This window comes from Rhinolophus hipposideros (genome assembly GCF_964194185.1).
Source record: "Rhinolophus hipposideros genome assembly, chromosome: 2".
Classification (NCBI taxonomy): Eukaryota; Metazoa; Chordata; class Mammalia; order Chiroptera; family Rhinolophidae; genus Rhinolophus; species Rhinolophus hipposideros.
Genome location: NC_138048.1, coordinates 25,359,634 through 25,374,098, shown reverse-complemented (window position 1 = coordinate 25,374,098; position 14,465 = coordinate 25,359,634). Strand labels below are relative to the sequence as shown.

Sequence of the window (14,465 nt, the reverse complement as noted above, 5' to 3'; positions counted from 1 at the left end):
TTGAATCTCTTTTATTTTTTACGAGTAAAGGTAAAATTTTATATGGTTATGAGTAAAAAGAAAAAAAAATCCTAAATAATAATGATTTAATCATGTGTATACATATACCTCTTTATTATTAAGACAAAGCTGTTAGATGGCCAAAAAAATGTAGCATTCAATATTATGCTACCTACGAGGTAAAGGGAGGTAAGGTAAGTTAGTTGGCATATGTAGTAACTTTGGTAGTAATTAACTGAAATGCCATGCTGTGTGAATACCTATTTTGTAATTGTCTCTTACTATTTCAGTATTTGTTGCAGTTACACATCACTATCTACCTTGCAATAGATTTATTAAAGTTCTAAGAGAAATGAGCTGTTATTTCCGGACCTTGATTTAACACAGATTTAACACGATTCCTTCCAAAATATCTATATATCTATCTACCATGTTTCCCTGAAAATAAGACCTAGCCGGATAATCAGCTCTCATGAGTCTTTTGGAGCAAAAATTAATATAAGACCTGGTATTATATTATATTATGTTATATTATGTTATGTTATGTTATGTTATGTTATGTTATGTTATGTTATGTTATGTTATATTATATTATATTATAAAGACCTGGTCTTATATTATAGTAAAATAAGACCTGGTCTTATATTAATTTTTGCTCCAAAAGTCGCATGAGAGCTGATTGTCCGGCTAGGTCTTATTTTCGGGGAAACACGGTATATATCTATATATCTATATCTATATCTATTTATGACCAAGAACTTATCCCTAACAGGATTTCCATTTTAAAGTTTATTTTTATTCTTAGGAAAAAGTGCTTGATATCAGATTTAATGACTCAAAAATCACTTTTTTGTAGCTTCCTTGGAAACAAAGATATCTTATTTATATTTATCCCATGTATGTTTTTCAATATTTCCTTTGCTATCTAGATAGCACAATTTTTGCTCAGAAAAATTTTGCTTAATAATGAATGAGTAAAATGAAAGAGGCACTGTTTATTGGTACATTAACTTTTCCACCTATTTCTGACTCCAAATGAAAATAATTTTCAGATACAATTTATAGAAAGTAACTACCCATACCAGTTAGTGAAGGGGATATATGTTGTTACTAGAAGACGAAGTTTGTATTTCGTACTGGGATTTACAAAGGAAACATTAAGGACAAAAATCTGAAGCCACACACATTGAACAAGATTTTAAAACACACATATTCTTGGAAGTTATATTGATAGATTATATACAAGGAAGTAAAAGATATTGCTTTATTATTACCAAGGTGGACTTAATTTATTTTAGTGTATCACAGAGGGTACATTTGACACTAAGAAGGAACCAAAGAAAGGATGCATAATCTGCCAAAAACTCCAAGCAGTAAACTGTGCAGTTTGTTTGTTTTCTTTTCTTTTCTCCAGGTTGTTCCAGTGTGCCTTCCCTTGAACCTTGACAAAAATTATGAACTACTTTACTTGGCAGAGCAATTTGTAGGGGTTGTCTTATTTCTAAAGTTTCGCCTGCCAGATGTCACCAGGTGAGATGACAATGTCAGAGATAATTTCTAGAAGTAAGCATGTTAGGACGGAAGAAGGAAGTGACTGAAAAGGTCTGAAATGTATGAACTTGCATTATAAATCAGATAAATTTGGTATATGATCAATCAGATGACATCGGGAACCCTAAAGTGAATTTGCTCCTTCACATGTGTACTTTTCATGTTAGAACCAATTTGGGTCACTCCAGGCTGACCTTTCCCAATGATCGTTTTGCCTTATCCCCTCATTCTTCCTTTTCTAGCGAGTACATATTTGTTAAGAAGCTGGGAAAGTAGATTTAATGTTTATGTGTAAAATGTTCATTCTTCTTTATACGTGTTTTAAAAACTAAGTAATGAGAACATACTCTAAGTGTTACTTTTAAATATGATTATATTCATAGTTATTAATCAAAATTCATAAGATTGCTTACATGCATTTAAAGAAATGTATCACGATTTTAGTAGACTATCTGAGTACATTCTCTGCTATTTTTGTAGTTAAGTTGACTTTCGGGAGGAAGTAGTTACTTATGTTTTTGAATCATGATTCTACTTTAATTATCAAATTTTCTCAGAGTCATACACTCTTTGAAAAAAGAAATTGGAGTTTTGTTGGAATAATGGAAAGGAAACATGTTTGAGAGTGATTCTAGACTGCAATTTTAAAATATATTAATTAAATAAACATGCATATTTAGAATTTCATTCATTAGATGTACTATTCGTTATTCATTAAATATAAATTCATAGAAATCTTAGCATTAAGGAACATTGAAATTTATACTAAGATTCAATGGTATAATTATGCTCCTTTAACATTCCATTCTCCACTAAGACCTGGTTTTCCCCTTTAACATCTCAGAGTAAATAATAGTAATTGGAGATAATGGTTCCTTGCAATGAGAATAAGAATGAGAGAGAAAAAAATAATTATTGCATACCTTTGGGTATGTTCAGACAATTCACAATAGCTTGGGTTCTAATGATGGCTCAAATATTTATTCTTCCCAGTGTTTATTTATTTAGATAGGTACTTAATTTAAGCTTTTTATTGAAGCGTAATACATACAGAAATTACACATCTTAAATGCACAGCTTGATGAATTTTTGTAAACTTCCACCTGTGTAACCAACACAAAGAACAGCTAGTGCTTTTTTGATTTTTTTCTTTTTCCTTTTTGCAAATTCCTTCAGCTCTGTTTCCCATGATCAAATACTTACCCTACCCAAAAGTTAACAATTCAATCTTTTTTTTTTCACTCTACAATTCTTCTGAAAAGAATGAATTGTTCCCCAGTATAATGAATCAGTATGTTGATGTATTCCAGAAAGAAAGTATGCAGAACACAATTCTTTGAATTACTGGTTTAGCATGATTTTACAAAGAGAAGGAAATTATCTCCATAATAAGATCAACTTCTGTGAGATTCTGAGCATACACAGCTTTGGATCTTGGCAAGATAACACGTTTCACAGGAGCAAAATGTGATGATTATGAAAGAGTGTATTATAAGACTGTATTCTAAGGAAATTTTTTTAAATAAAATAAGATGAGTACAGTAAGTTTCTACTACATTATTATCCATCCAATATACTTAACTCCAGATTTACCTCTTTAGAATATTTCCTTGGAATTCCAAGATTAAAAATTTATCCTATCACCTTTTCTTTGTTCCATTTGAGGTAGATCCATGCCCCATTGTAAATGGAACCTCTCTATTGCTATTTAAACTACTATATGTGTGGAAAAGGGTGTGGAATTCTTTGCCTTATTTAGCTATTATCCAAAGTTCTGACTTTTTAACTTAAATTATCTTTATTTTAACTCTGATGACTAATAGTTATACAACTACTTTTCCTATCGCTTGTTTGTCTTTTTTCAATCATTTTGACATTTTGGTCCCTTGGAAACTTTCAAGTGTCCTAAAGTCACTGAATCAATACATATTATCTAAAAATAACATCCCCAAGATTTTTCCTCCCTTGTAATATATATATATATGTATATATATATTTCCAGAATCTTAATAGCAATAGGCATTGCCAGAGCTCAGGTGCCTCCAAACACATGGCTAGTCTATGTCTTTTTTTTTTGGTATATAACATTATATAAGTTTCAGGTGTACACCATTATAATTCAACATAAGTATACACTACAAAGCGATCACCATCAAAAGTCTCGTTGCCATCATTCACCACACAATTGACCCTCTTCACTCCTTTCATTCAATCCCCAACCTCTTCCCTCTGGTACCACCCTGTTCTCTGTATTTATGAGTTTGTTTTGCATTCCACATATGATTGAAATCACGCAGTATTTGTCTTTCTCCGTCAGATTTATTTCACTTAACATAAGACCCTCGAGGTCCATCCATGGAAATAGAAAGATTTAGTTCTCTTTTTATGGCTGAGTAGAATTCCGTTGTGTATTTGTGTGCGAGTGCCACATCTTTATCCATTCATCTATCAATGAACACTGAAGTTGTTTTTATATTGTGGCTATTTTAAATAATGCTGCAGCGAACATTGGGGTGCATTTATCTTTTCAAATTAATGCTTTTGTATTCTCCTTATAAAATTTTTAATCAGTTTGTTTGTTTTTATTGTTGTTGAGTTCTATGAGTTCTTTGTGTATTTTGGATATTTATTCCTTGTCCGATTGTGGTTTGCAAATATTATCTCCCATTTAGTAAGTTGCCTTTTCATTTTAATGATGGTTTCCTTTGCTGTGTAGAAGCTTTTTAGTTTGATGTAGTCCCATTTGTTTATTTTGGCTTTCATTTCCTTTGCCTTTGGAGTCAGATCCACAAATACATTGCTAAGACCTGTATCAAGGAGTTTACCTCCTATGTTTTCTTTTATGTATTTTATAGTTTCAGGTCTTACATTCAAGTCTTTAATCACTTTTGAGTTAATTTTTGTGTATGGTGTGAGATAGTGCTGTAGTTTAATTCTTTTGCATGGGCTGTTCACTTTTTCCAACACTATTTTTTGGAGAGATTGTCTTTTTTCCATTGTTTGTCCTTGACTCCTTTTGTTATAAATTAGTTATCCCTATGTGTGGATTTATTTCTGGACTTTAAATTCTGTTCCATTGATCTATACATCTGTTTTTATGCTAATATACCATTTCGATTACTATAGCTTTGTAGTATAGTTTGAAATCAGACAGCATGATACCTTTAGCTTTGTTCTTCTTTCTCAAGATTGCTTTGGCTATTCGGGATCTTCTGTGGTTCCATACAAATTTTGGAATTGTTTGTTCTAGCTCTATGAAAAATGCTACTGGAATTTTGATAGGGATTGCTCTGAGTCTGTAGATTGTTTTGGGTAATATGGACATTTTAACAATATTAATTCTTCCAATCCACGCACCTCAAATTTTTTCCATTTATTAGCTTCTTCAATGTCTTATATCAGTGTCTTATAGTTTTCAATGTACAGATCTTTTCACCTCCTTGGTTAAATTTATTCTAGGTATTTTATTCTTTTTGATGCAATTGTACATAGGATTGTTTCTTAATTTCTCTTTCTGATTGTTTGTTATTAGTGTATAGAAACGCTACAGGTATGTGTATATTGATTTTGTATCCTGCAACTTTGCTGAATTTATTTATTAGTTCTAAAAGTTTTTTGGCGAAGTTTTGATAGTTTTCTCTATATATTATCATGTTATGTGCAAATAGTGAGAGTTTTACTTCTTCCTTTCCAATTTGGATGCCTTTTATATTTTTCTCTAGCCTAATTTATGTGGCTAGGGCTTCTAATACTTGATTGAATGAAAGTGGCGAAAGTGTACATCCTTGTATCGTTGCTGATCATAGAGGAAAAGCTTTCACATTTTCCCCATTGAATATGTTAGCTGTTGGTTTGTTATATATGGCCTTTATTACATTGAGGATGTTGAATTTTGTCAGATTTTTTTGCATTTATTGAGATGATCATATGATTTTTATCCTTCATTTTGTTAATGTGGTATATCACATTGATTTGTAGATGTTGGACCATCCTTGCTTTTTTGGAATAAATCCCACTTGATCATGGTGTATGATCCTTTCAACATAGTGCTGAATTTGGTTTGCTAATATTAGACTATATCTTTTAAGCTTTCCTACCATGTATTCTAGTATGGTGATTTATGTAGTTAGAGTTTGGAGAGCTTTTGAAATCAAACTAATGGAATACACTTTTAAGTTTTTGATTTTACCTTCCTTACCACACATGGAGACTTAATTATGTTTGCAATCATCCAGATGCTATCTTGTATATCCCTATGAGTGATTCCTTCCTGACATATATGAAATCATGGGGAAAATATGTTTTTTGATGGATAAACCAATTGTGAAATTGTAATATCTTTTACTAATCACTTACAGATACAGAAAAAACAATCTTAACGTCAGATTATATAGTGTATAAAAGGCTCCAGGAGAGATACAATATGCCTCATATTTGTACATGTGTATTAATTCCAACATTTGAAAGCATAGCTTCAAAACAAAGGCCAGAAAAAGATGAAAAATTACCAAAGCATCTGTTCACTGAGAAAAAGACTCCAAGAATAAGCAAGAAAATATAGTAAATTGATTTTAAACACACATGGAGCCAGAGATAATAAACACAGTCTAATTCTGTCCTTCTCTTTTATTAGTTCCAGGGACAGAAATAGTTGACTTTTTAAAACATATTCCTGTTTGCCAGTACAGATAAAAAAAAAGAATTATACATTGAGCCTTCCATATTCCTCAGTATTAAGGCTCTCTCTTTGTCCATTGTTTAGATTTTCAGCCAAATTTGATTTCCGGACATATGATTCAGAAGGTGTTATCCTGTATGCAGAATCTCTTGATCACTCAGCTTGGTTCCTGATTGCACTTCGTGATGGAAAGATTGAAATTCAGTTTAAGAATGAATATACAACCCAAATCACAACTGGAGGCAAAGTTATTAATAATGGTCTATGGAATATGGTATGTTGTGCAGATTTCATAAATAATTTTTCCACTTTGGTGCAGTTTGTGTAAAATCATTAGCAATTTATTTTTATAGAGATGCCAAACCTAAATGGGGTTTAATCTGATGTTATATGAAACATATTTTACATACCATAAATCCTTGAAACAGCCTGAGAAAGGATGACCTCACTTAATATATTTAGGATTTCTCCAAAGTTGTTTTCAGTTATTCATTTGAACTATTCTGTCTATAATTTCTAATACCCTTTTTAGTGGCAGTCTATGGGTGAACACTGGTTCTCTCCTATAGGTCAGGGATTATTACCTAATATAACAGTTTATGCAATGACACCATTGATGAAGGACGACTGTACTGAATAACTAATATATTTTAAAATGAAAGTAAAATACATATAGAAACAAAATTAAAGTTAATTCAATTTCAAATATTAGCATATAATCAATTTATATGAACAGTATATATTAGCCAGTAGCAATTTGAGTGCCTAGAAACAAACATTTTCAGATAATCCCTAAAAGTGAACCTTTATTGTAATAATCAAGAACAGCATTTTAATCAGTTGGATTAAAATGGAACTTTTCTTGGAGAAGGGATGACTGCCAGTCTACAGTGGAGAAAATTCTTTTCTGCAGTAGAGTCATTGCTACTTGCAGCAGAGGATAGCTGAGAGAAGATCAGTTTCACCTTAGAATGTGGTACTCAAAGGAGAAACTTTCTATGCCTGTGGGAGCTGATGAGAAGTCCGTGTGGAGAAGCCATGTGAAGTCATCACTGAATATTTCATTCCTTTATTTACCCACTCATGCACTCATATATTCAAGAAGCTTTTAGTAAGCACTTTAAAGTGCTAAGTTCTCAAGTTCAACTATAGACGAGGTTTTCCTTGCCCTTGAGTTTAGTACCTCACAGTTTAATAGCTGAGGCTGCCTTATGAACTAATACAATGTCATGTGAAATATGTTACAGTCAAGGTAGTACTAAAGAACAGTTGAGCACAGATGTGGTTCACCAAAAAGGGGGCTATCTGTCCTTTGGACTCCTAATTCTGAATGGATGATGTCTGCAGAAGATCAGATGCACCTGTCAGAGAAATCTCTGAAATTGTCTGGCTTCTGCTGATGCTCTCATTAGATGCTTTGCTACTATGTCTTTCCTAATACATCTATGTCTAGAATATTTGATGCATTCACCTGAAGAATGAATTTTACTGCCTAATGTCCCCAAATAATCTATCTAAAATCACTTTTTCAGGAAAAGAGAGTAAACAATCCCCCCACCCCAATAAGTCTATACAATTTGAACATCTCAGCTGTTTGAGGGAGAATTTAGATAAATGTCTTGGTAGTCTATAATGTGTATAATGAAGAGGGTAATGTTTACCTGTGAGGTTAATATCATGACTTGCAGATCATGTTTATTAAAGAATTGTTTCATATTAAAGAATTGTTTCATGAATGATGCTGTTAAAGGCAGGATTCTGGGCTGGATGGAAGACAGCTATTCAGTTCCATATTGTTTTATTCCCCTATGTTTAGCGTCCTTGTTAAGAAAAAACTATTATTTAATGATATGTCCATGTTTTAATTAAAATACTTTAATTAAGGTCTCCTTTTATAAGCCAAATGCAATTTTACATAAAAAACAAAATTTAAGAATGATAAACGAGTCAGAGTAAAACTTTAATCTAGTAATACATGTAGTGCTGGTGGTTTTTCTTAATTCTTAATTCAAATCTTAACAATTATGAATTTTTACCCTCTTCATGTAAGTAGGATTTCTTTTCTCACTTTTGTTTCAAAAATATTACCACATGATATTTACCAGTTTATAACGTTGATAGTTTATTAATAAATTATACTATTTCAAACAAATTTATGCAGCACAGAAATTAGTTCAAGTACATAAATATCTTAAGTAAGCATTTTAATCAACAAAGTTGTTAAGTGAAATTAATCTATGAACTGGACTATTTACTTGATAGTAATTGTTTCACTAATTTTAAATTATTTCAAAATTTCAAATGAAACACTTTAAAGATAAGAAATTAAAAATAAAATGTATACCTTAGAATTTGTTTTATAATGCAGATAAATTAAATAAAATGTGTTATTAAGTACTTAGAATGGCTATAACCCATAGAAATAAATATTGCTCCTTGATTATATCGCATTTGGGTTTAATACTAATATTGGGGGAAATCTGTAATTTATATCACAATTTCATTCATTCAAAATATATTTATTGAGCACTTTATGTGGTATTCCTTCTTCTAGGTGGTGAGGATACAGCAGTGAGTAAAATAAAGTCACTGCTCTTATGGAGCTTGCATTCTAGTGGTGAGATGAAAACCACAAATGAATGAACAAATAGATATATCAGATAGTGATCAATGCTATGAGGAATAAGAAAAGCAAGGCCAGGCAATAGAGAATTATGATGGTGAGTGTGCATATAGAATCAGGAAAGCCATTTCTGATGAATATCTGACCAAAGACTTGAGGCCACAAGTCATGAGAAATATGTGCGGGAAGATGATTCTGTGCCACATGAACAGCAAGTAAAGTCTTCGGCAAGAGGATATGTCTGCTGTTTTTGAGGAACGACACAAAGGTCAATGTAGGTGCAGTGGAGTGAGAGAGGGAGAGAGTAGTAGAAAATGAGTTCAGAAATGTGATCTGGAATAACCTAATGTAGGGCCTTCAGGAACATAGGATTTTATGCCAAATACAAAGATCTTGGATGATTTGGACATGTGACATTGTCTAATTTGCATTTTTACAGATAATTCTGTTCAGACTTCATGGCTATGTGAAAACTAGGTAGTAGTGAATAGCAACTTATGTTGGACTGTTGATGCTGGGAGTGGTGAGAAGTGATCAGATTCTAGATATATTTTTAAGGTCAACCCAACAAGGTAGATATACACTTTTGAATATTCAGCATAAAGAGATCTAAAGGCTGTAAGATTGGGTATGTCAACCTGTGGTTCTAAACTCTGTGTCATCCAATGCCCAAATATTTATAATGTTCCTTTACTGTCCTATAATGAAATACATCAATAAGGTAAACTACGTTCACATATCACTAATAGAAACCAATAAAATGCTCTAATTGTTATATAAATGAAGGAAGGTAACTTATAATAAAATAACACATATTTCAAAATGTAAATATTCAAGTGCAATACTTGTCAAATCTTTCTTCTGTACATATAATAACTACAAATGAAGATACGTGCTGGGTGTTATATTGGCAACTCAAATACCCTACATGCACGAAGGATGTTGTCATCAGTAATAGTAATTTTCCAAAATGGTGGGAAACTCTTGGTAAAGATCCAAACAAAACAAGCATCAATCTATCCTTGGTTTACAAGACTTAAATTCTTGAAAAATTCAATGAATACTAAAATGGTACAACAAATATTTTGTGTTTATGTATACACAAACTCAGATAATTATAAGCATGAGTATTCCTTACATGAATATCCAGTAGGGATGTTTAGAAGGTTGCAGGATATTGAGTATTTTATTATTTGTTTTGCAAATAATAAAATAATAAATAATTAATTAAATAAATAATAAATAAATAATAAAATAATAAATAATTTGTTTTGCACGACTATCCTGCATATTTCAGAGTGTCTAGCATCTTGCAATGTCAGCATACCCCCTACTCATGTGACAACTATAAGTGTCCCCCAAAGCCCATTTTCCAAATGCCTTAGAGTAGAACAATAGCATGCCCATTTAGAAATACTTGCGTGGCTAAAGGGAAAAGGTCTGGAGGCTAAGCTCTGGGGCATATTATAGAAATTAGGAAGAGGAGGATCGATCAAGAAGACTGAGAAAGAATGGTAAGAAAGTAGGAGAACCAAGGCAGACTGAGATCCTGGAGGCTATTAGGAACATCTTCCAAGGAAGGAATAGTCATTAGGGTAAAATGATGTGACTGGCTATATTAACGACAGAGTGTACACTGATTAAATCTATAAATGTTAACACATTTATTTTACTTTAGAGCATAATTTTTCTCTTCCTGCTATGGTGTTTAAATGTGCCTATTGTTTGCCTTCCATTAGGGGTTAGTTAATGAAGAGATTGCATTTTGAGTGCTACAGCTTTACATGGGGATTGCAACAATAGTTCTACGAATTGCCTCTATAGAAGGATTTTTTTTTTGTCGTTTGCCATTACTACCTACCTTTTTTAAAGAACCGAAACTACTTTTTGAAAAACAATAGCTTAATTTAATGTATTGTGCTTCCTCATGACCTCAATTACTTTTGAATTTTGAAGTAAAACATAATTTGTGTGTAATGAACAGAATACTGAATATACTGATTTCTCTTAATTTATATTAAGAATTTATTTACATTATTGATTCTATATGTGTACTATTAGATAATTGCCAAATAAGAATACTTAAAAGCTTTCTAAAATTTTTATAGAGTGACTCACTTTAAAAAAAAAATTGTTCGTTTTATGGCATACTGGATTGAAAGACCTATATTATAATTGGATGTTTAAATTTAACAGAATAACATTGATTTTTTTGACTTTAAAATATGGTCATTTGATTTTTCAGTCCTTTTGATCCCTTTAAAACACATTTTTATCACCTTTATAATCATTTGATATTTCAAATGGATTGGAACAAATTAATAATTACATTAAAATAATTACTTTGGAAATTATTTACTGGAAAACTAATAGGATTTTTCCAATCTTAGTGTTTCAGATGACATGTAATGATGCTTGGTTGTTTGATAATTTTTGTCTCTTTAATTATAGGTCTCTGTGGAAGAATTAGAACAGAGTATTAGTGTGAAAATAGCTAAAGAAGCAGTAATGAATATAAATAAACCCCAAAGCATTTTTAAGCCTACAAATGGATTTCTAGAAACCAAAGTATACTTTGCAGCATTACCTCGGAAAATGGAGAATGCACTCATTAGACCGGTAATGATCCAAGCTAATATTATTCATCATGGATGAATTCCTTTTGTCTGTAATAGAGTTGAAGATGTATTTTTCTGAGAGTCAAAAGAAGTTATTTTATTAACTTCTATGACAACCGATTGTGACATACCAACTGTGACAACTTGACAATTGAACATGTGAAAATAACATTAGCGACCCTCAATACTATATTAAGGAAATAAGAAAATGTGTGTAGCATTTTTGAGCTCATTTAAATCCCCAGGATTTCTCATGGAGAAGTAGATTTTTAAAAATACTCAATCACCAATTTAGTGTTGACATAATAGGCCATACTTAACCATTAAGCATATAAAAATACCTATATTTGAATCCAAAAATACATTATTTTGTAGAAGTCAGTCAAAGAACTTTCTTAGGTCTATTTTAGAACTTAAATTGGGCGATAAGAATAGTACATGAGGTGGAACTTTTTTTTTTTTTTTAAGAAATTTTTGCTGGGAATATAACAGTAGCCTGTCATAAATTGAAGTTAGATATAATAGATGATCTTCTAAATATGGTGTTTGTCCAATAACTTGGAATAGGTGTCATGAAGGAGACTCATCATTTTCCTTGAATAGTTTAAAAATTTTATCTGAAGTCATAGACCTGCCAATTATATTCATCTTTCACTAAGGACAATTCAGTTACCTTCACTGAAATGATTTCTGCAATGTAATATAAAACCTGAATTAGTTAACCCATGTCAGAGTGAATATACCTGTCCTTTGAAATTGATAAATCAAAACATTTTAACAGTAAAATAAATTATTCAAAAAGTATTTATGAAATGACTACTCCGTGTCTTCAGTCTGGCTGGATGCTTTCATCAGGCTCAAGAATATAAGCTCTTTAGTCGCTGAAGAGGCTTTGAGTCTGATGGTGAGACAAACCTATGTGGTAAATTTAACTAAGGGAAAAAAATGGAAAGCCATGTAGAGCCCAGGGTCACAGCTAGAAGCATATATAGAACTTGAGAGCAGAAAAGTTATCCCTGAATGACATAAAAGAGATAGGTAGGGCCTGAGGTGTTAAAAATTATTAGGATCTTAGGGGAGGCCTGTGATGGCATAAACTCAGTTTTACTGAAAAAGACTGTCTACCTGAAGGACACTTTGAAAAGAAAAATTTATATAAAATTCAAAATATTTTAAATATTTTAAAATGTCATAAAAATGCTTCTCCTCTAAACAAAAACATATATTAAGCCACTGTCAGTCTGACTTGTTTAAGTTAAAAATGCACTCTTGACCTATATTTTATTTTGTTAGATTAATCCTCGTCTAGATGGATGTATACGAGGCTGGAATTTGATGAACCAAGGAGCTTCAGGAGTAGAGGAAATAATTCAAGAGAAACAAAATAAGCATTGTTTTGTCTCTGTGGAGAAGGGTTCCTACTATCCTGGTTCTGGAGTGGCTCAATTTAGCATAGATTATAGTAAGTGATTTCCCATTTTATCTCTTCTCATTAATGACTAAATTTATTCATTGACAAACAGCAACAATTCCTATGTGTACCTACTTCGTGCCATGCATAGTTTTAGGCTTATTCATACTGTTATATGTTTTTTATAAAAATTTCCTCATATAGTGGAGGGAAAAAGTACTTGAATATACTTATGTTATTATTTAAAGATTATTGACATATAGCCTGATTAATTTGGGGTAAATTCTATTGACCTATTATAAGGTTCAACAATTTCTCAGTTGTATTGAGTCTACTGATTAAGCATCAAAAGAATTCATCGTCGTTTCTATCATTTCCATTTGATCCTTTCTTAAAATTTTCACCCCTTGAAATCTGTCATCTATTCATACGTGTTGTCCACCTTTTTTCCAACTAAGACTTCAACATATTACTCATAATTATTTTAAATCCCCTGATACTGTGTTTCCCCGAAAATAAGACGTAGCCAGACAGTCAGCTCTAATGCATCTTTTGGAGAAAAAATTAATATAAGACCCGGTCTTATTTTACTATAAGACCTCTTATGATATAATGTAATATGATATGATATGATATGATATGATATGATATAATATAACATAATATAATGCAATGTAATGTAGTATAGTACAATAAATATATAATATAATAATATAATGTAATGTAATACAATATAATATAATGTAATACGGGGTCTTATATTAATTTTTGCTCCAAAAAACGCATTAGAGCTGATTGTCCGGCTAGGTAGGTCTTATTTTTGGGGAAACATGGTAGTTCCAACAAGCCTGGTCATGTTGATTATTTGTCTCTTGACTATGCGTTTTTTTTCCTTTCTTCCTTCTGTATCACATAATTTTTGTTTTAAAGGTGGGCATCTTATGTAGAATAGTAAAGACTGAGATAAACAATATTTATTTTTAATTTTTTTTGATGTTACATCTTCTTTAATACTTCTAAGAATAAAATATTAAAGTCCCACTTATTTTATTTTATTTTATTTAAAAAATTTTTTTATTAGTTTCAGGTGCACAAGACAAGGTAATACTTAGACGTTCATCATTTATATCCCTCACACTGCAGACCCCCCTCCCCTCATCCCCCCATCCACTATCCCTCCGACATTGCACCGAGCCATCACATTATATATATAAAATTATAGTTAGCATTCATTATTGTTCAGGTTCAGGTGTACAGTACATTGACCAAGCATCTACATCTTCCCTGAGGTAGTCTCCCAAATGGGACACATGTCCATCAGATACCCTACAAAGTCTTTATAACATTATTGATTACATTCCCCAAATTATTTTTCAAAAACCCTGAGGCCATTTTGTGGTTACCCACTGTTTTCTAATCCCCTCACCTTTCCCCTTATCCCCACCCCCCTGCCCATCTAACAACCCTCAGTTTTTCCTCTTACCATTTGCAACAACATGGATGGATCTAGAGAACATTATGTTAAGCGAAATAAGTCAGAAAGAGAAAGACAAGTACCATATGATCTCACTTATATGCGGAATC

The 14,465-nt window shown here is 31.7% G+C and overlaps 1 protein-coding gene across 1 annotated transcript in view; it reads left to right on the top strand.

Annotated features, from left to right (window-relative positions):
- PROS1 (protein S) overlaps positions 1-14,465 on the top strand; it is a 68,071-nt gene that overhangs the window by 43,214 nt on the left and 10,392 nt on the right. The window contains exons 9-12 of the mRNA XM_081064786.1: positions 1,415-1,530; positions 6,314-6,503; positions 11,304-11,471; positions 12,764-12,932. Of these exons, the coding sequence (XP_080920912.1) occupies positions 1,415-1,530; positions 6,314-6,503; positions 11,304-11,471; positions 12,764-12,932 (643 nt within the window). The remainder of the gene's footprint in view (positions 1-1,414; positions 1,531-6,313; positions 6,504-11,303; positions 11,472-12,763; positions 12,933-14,465) is intronic.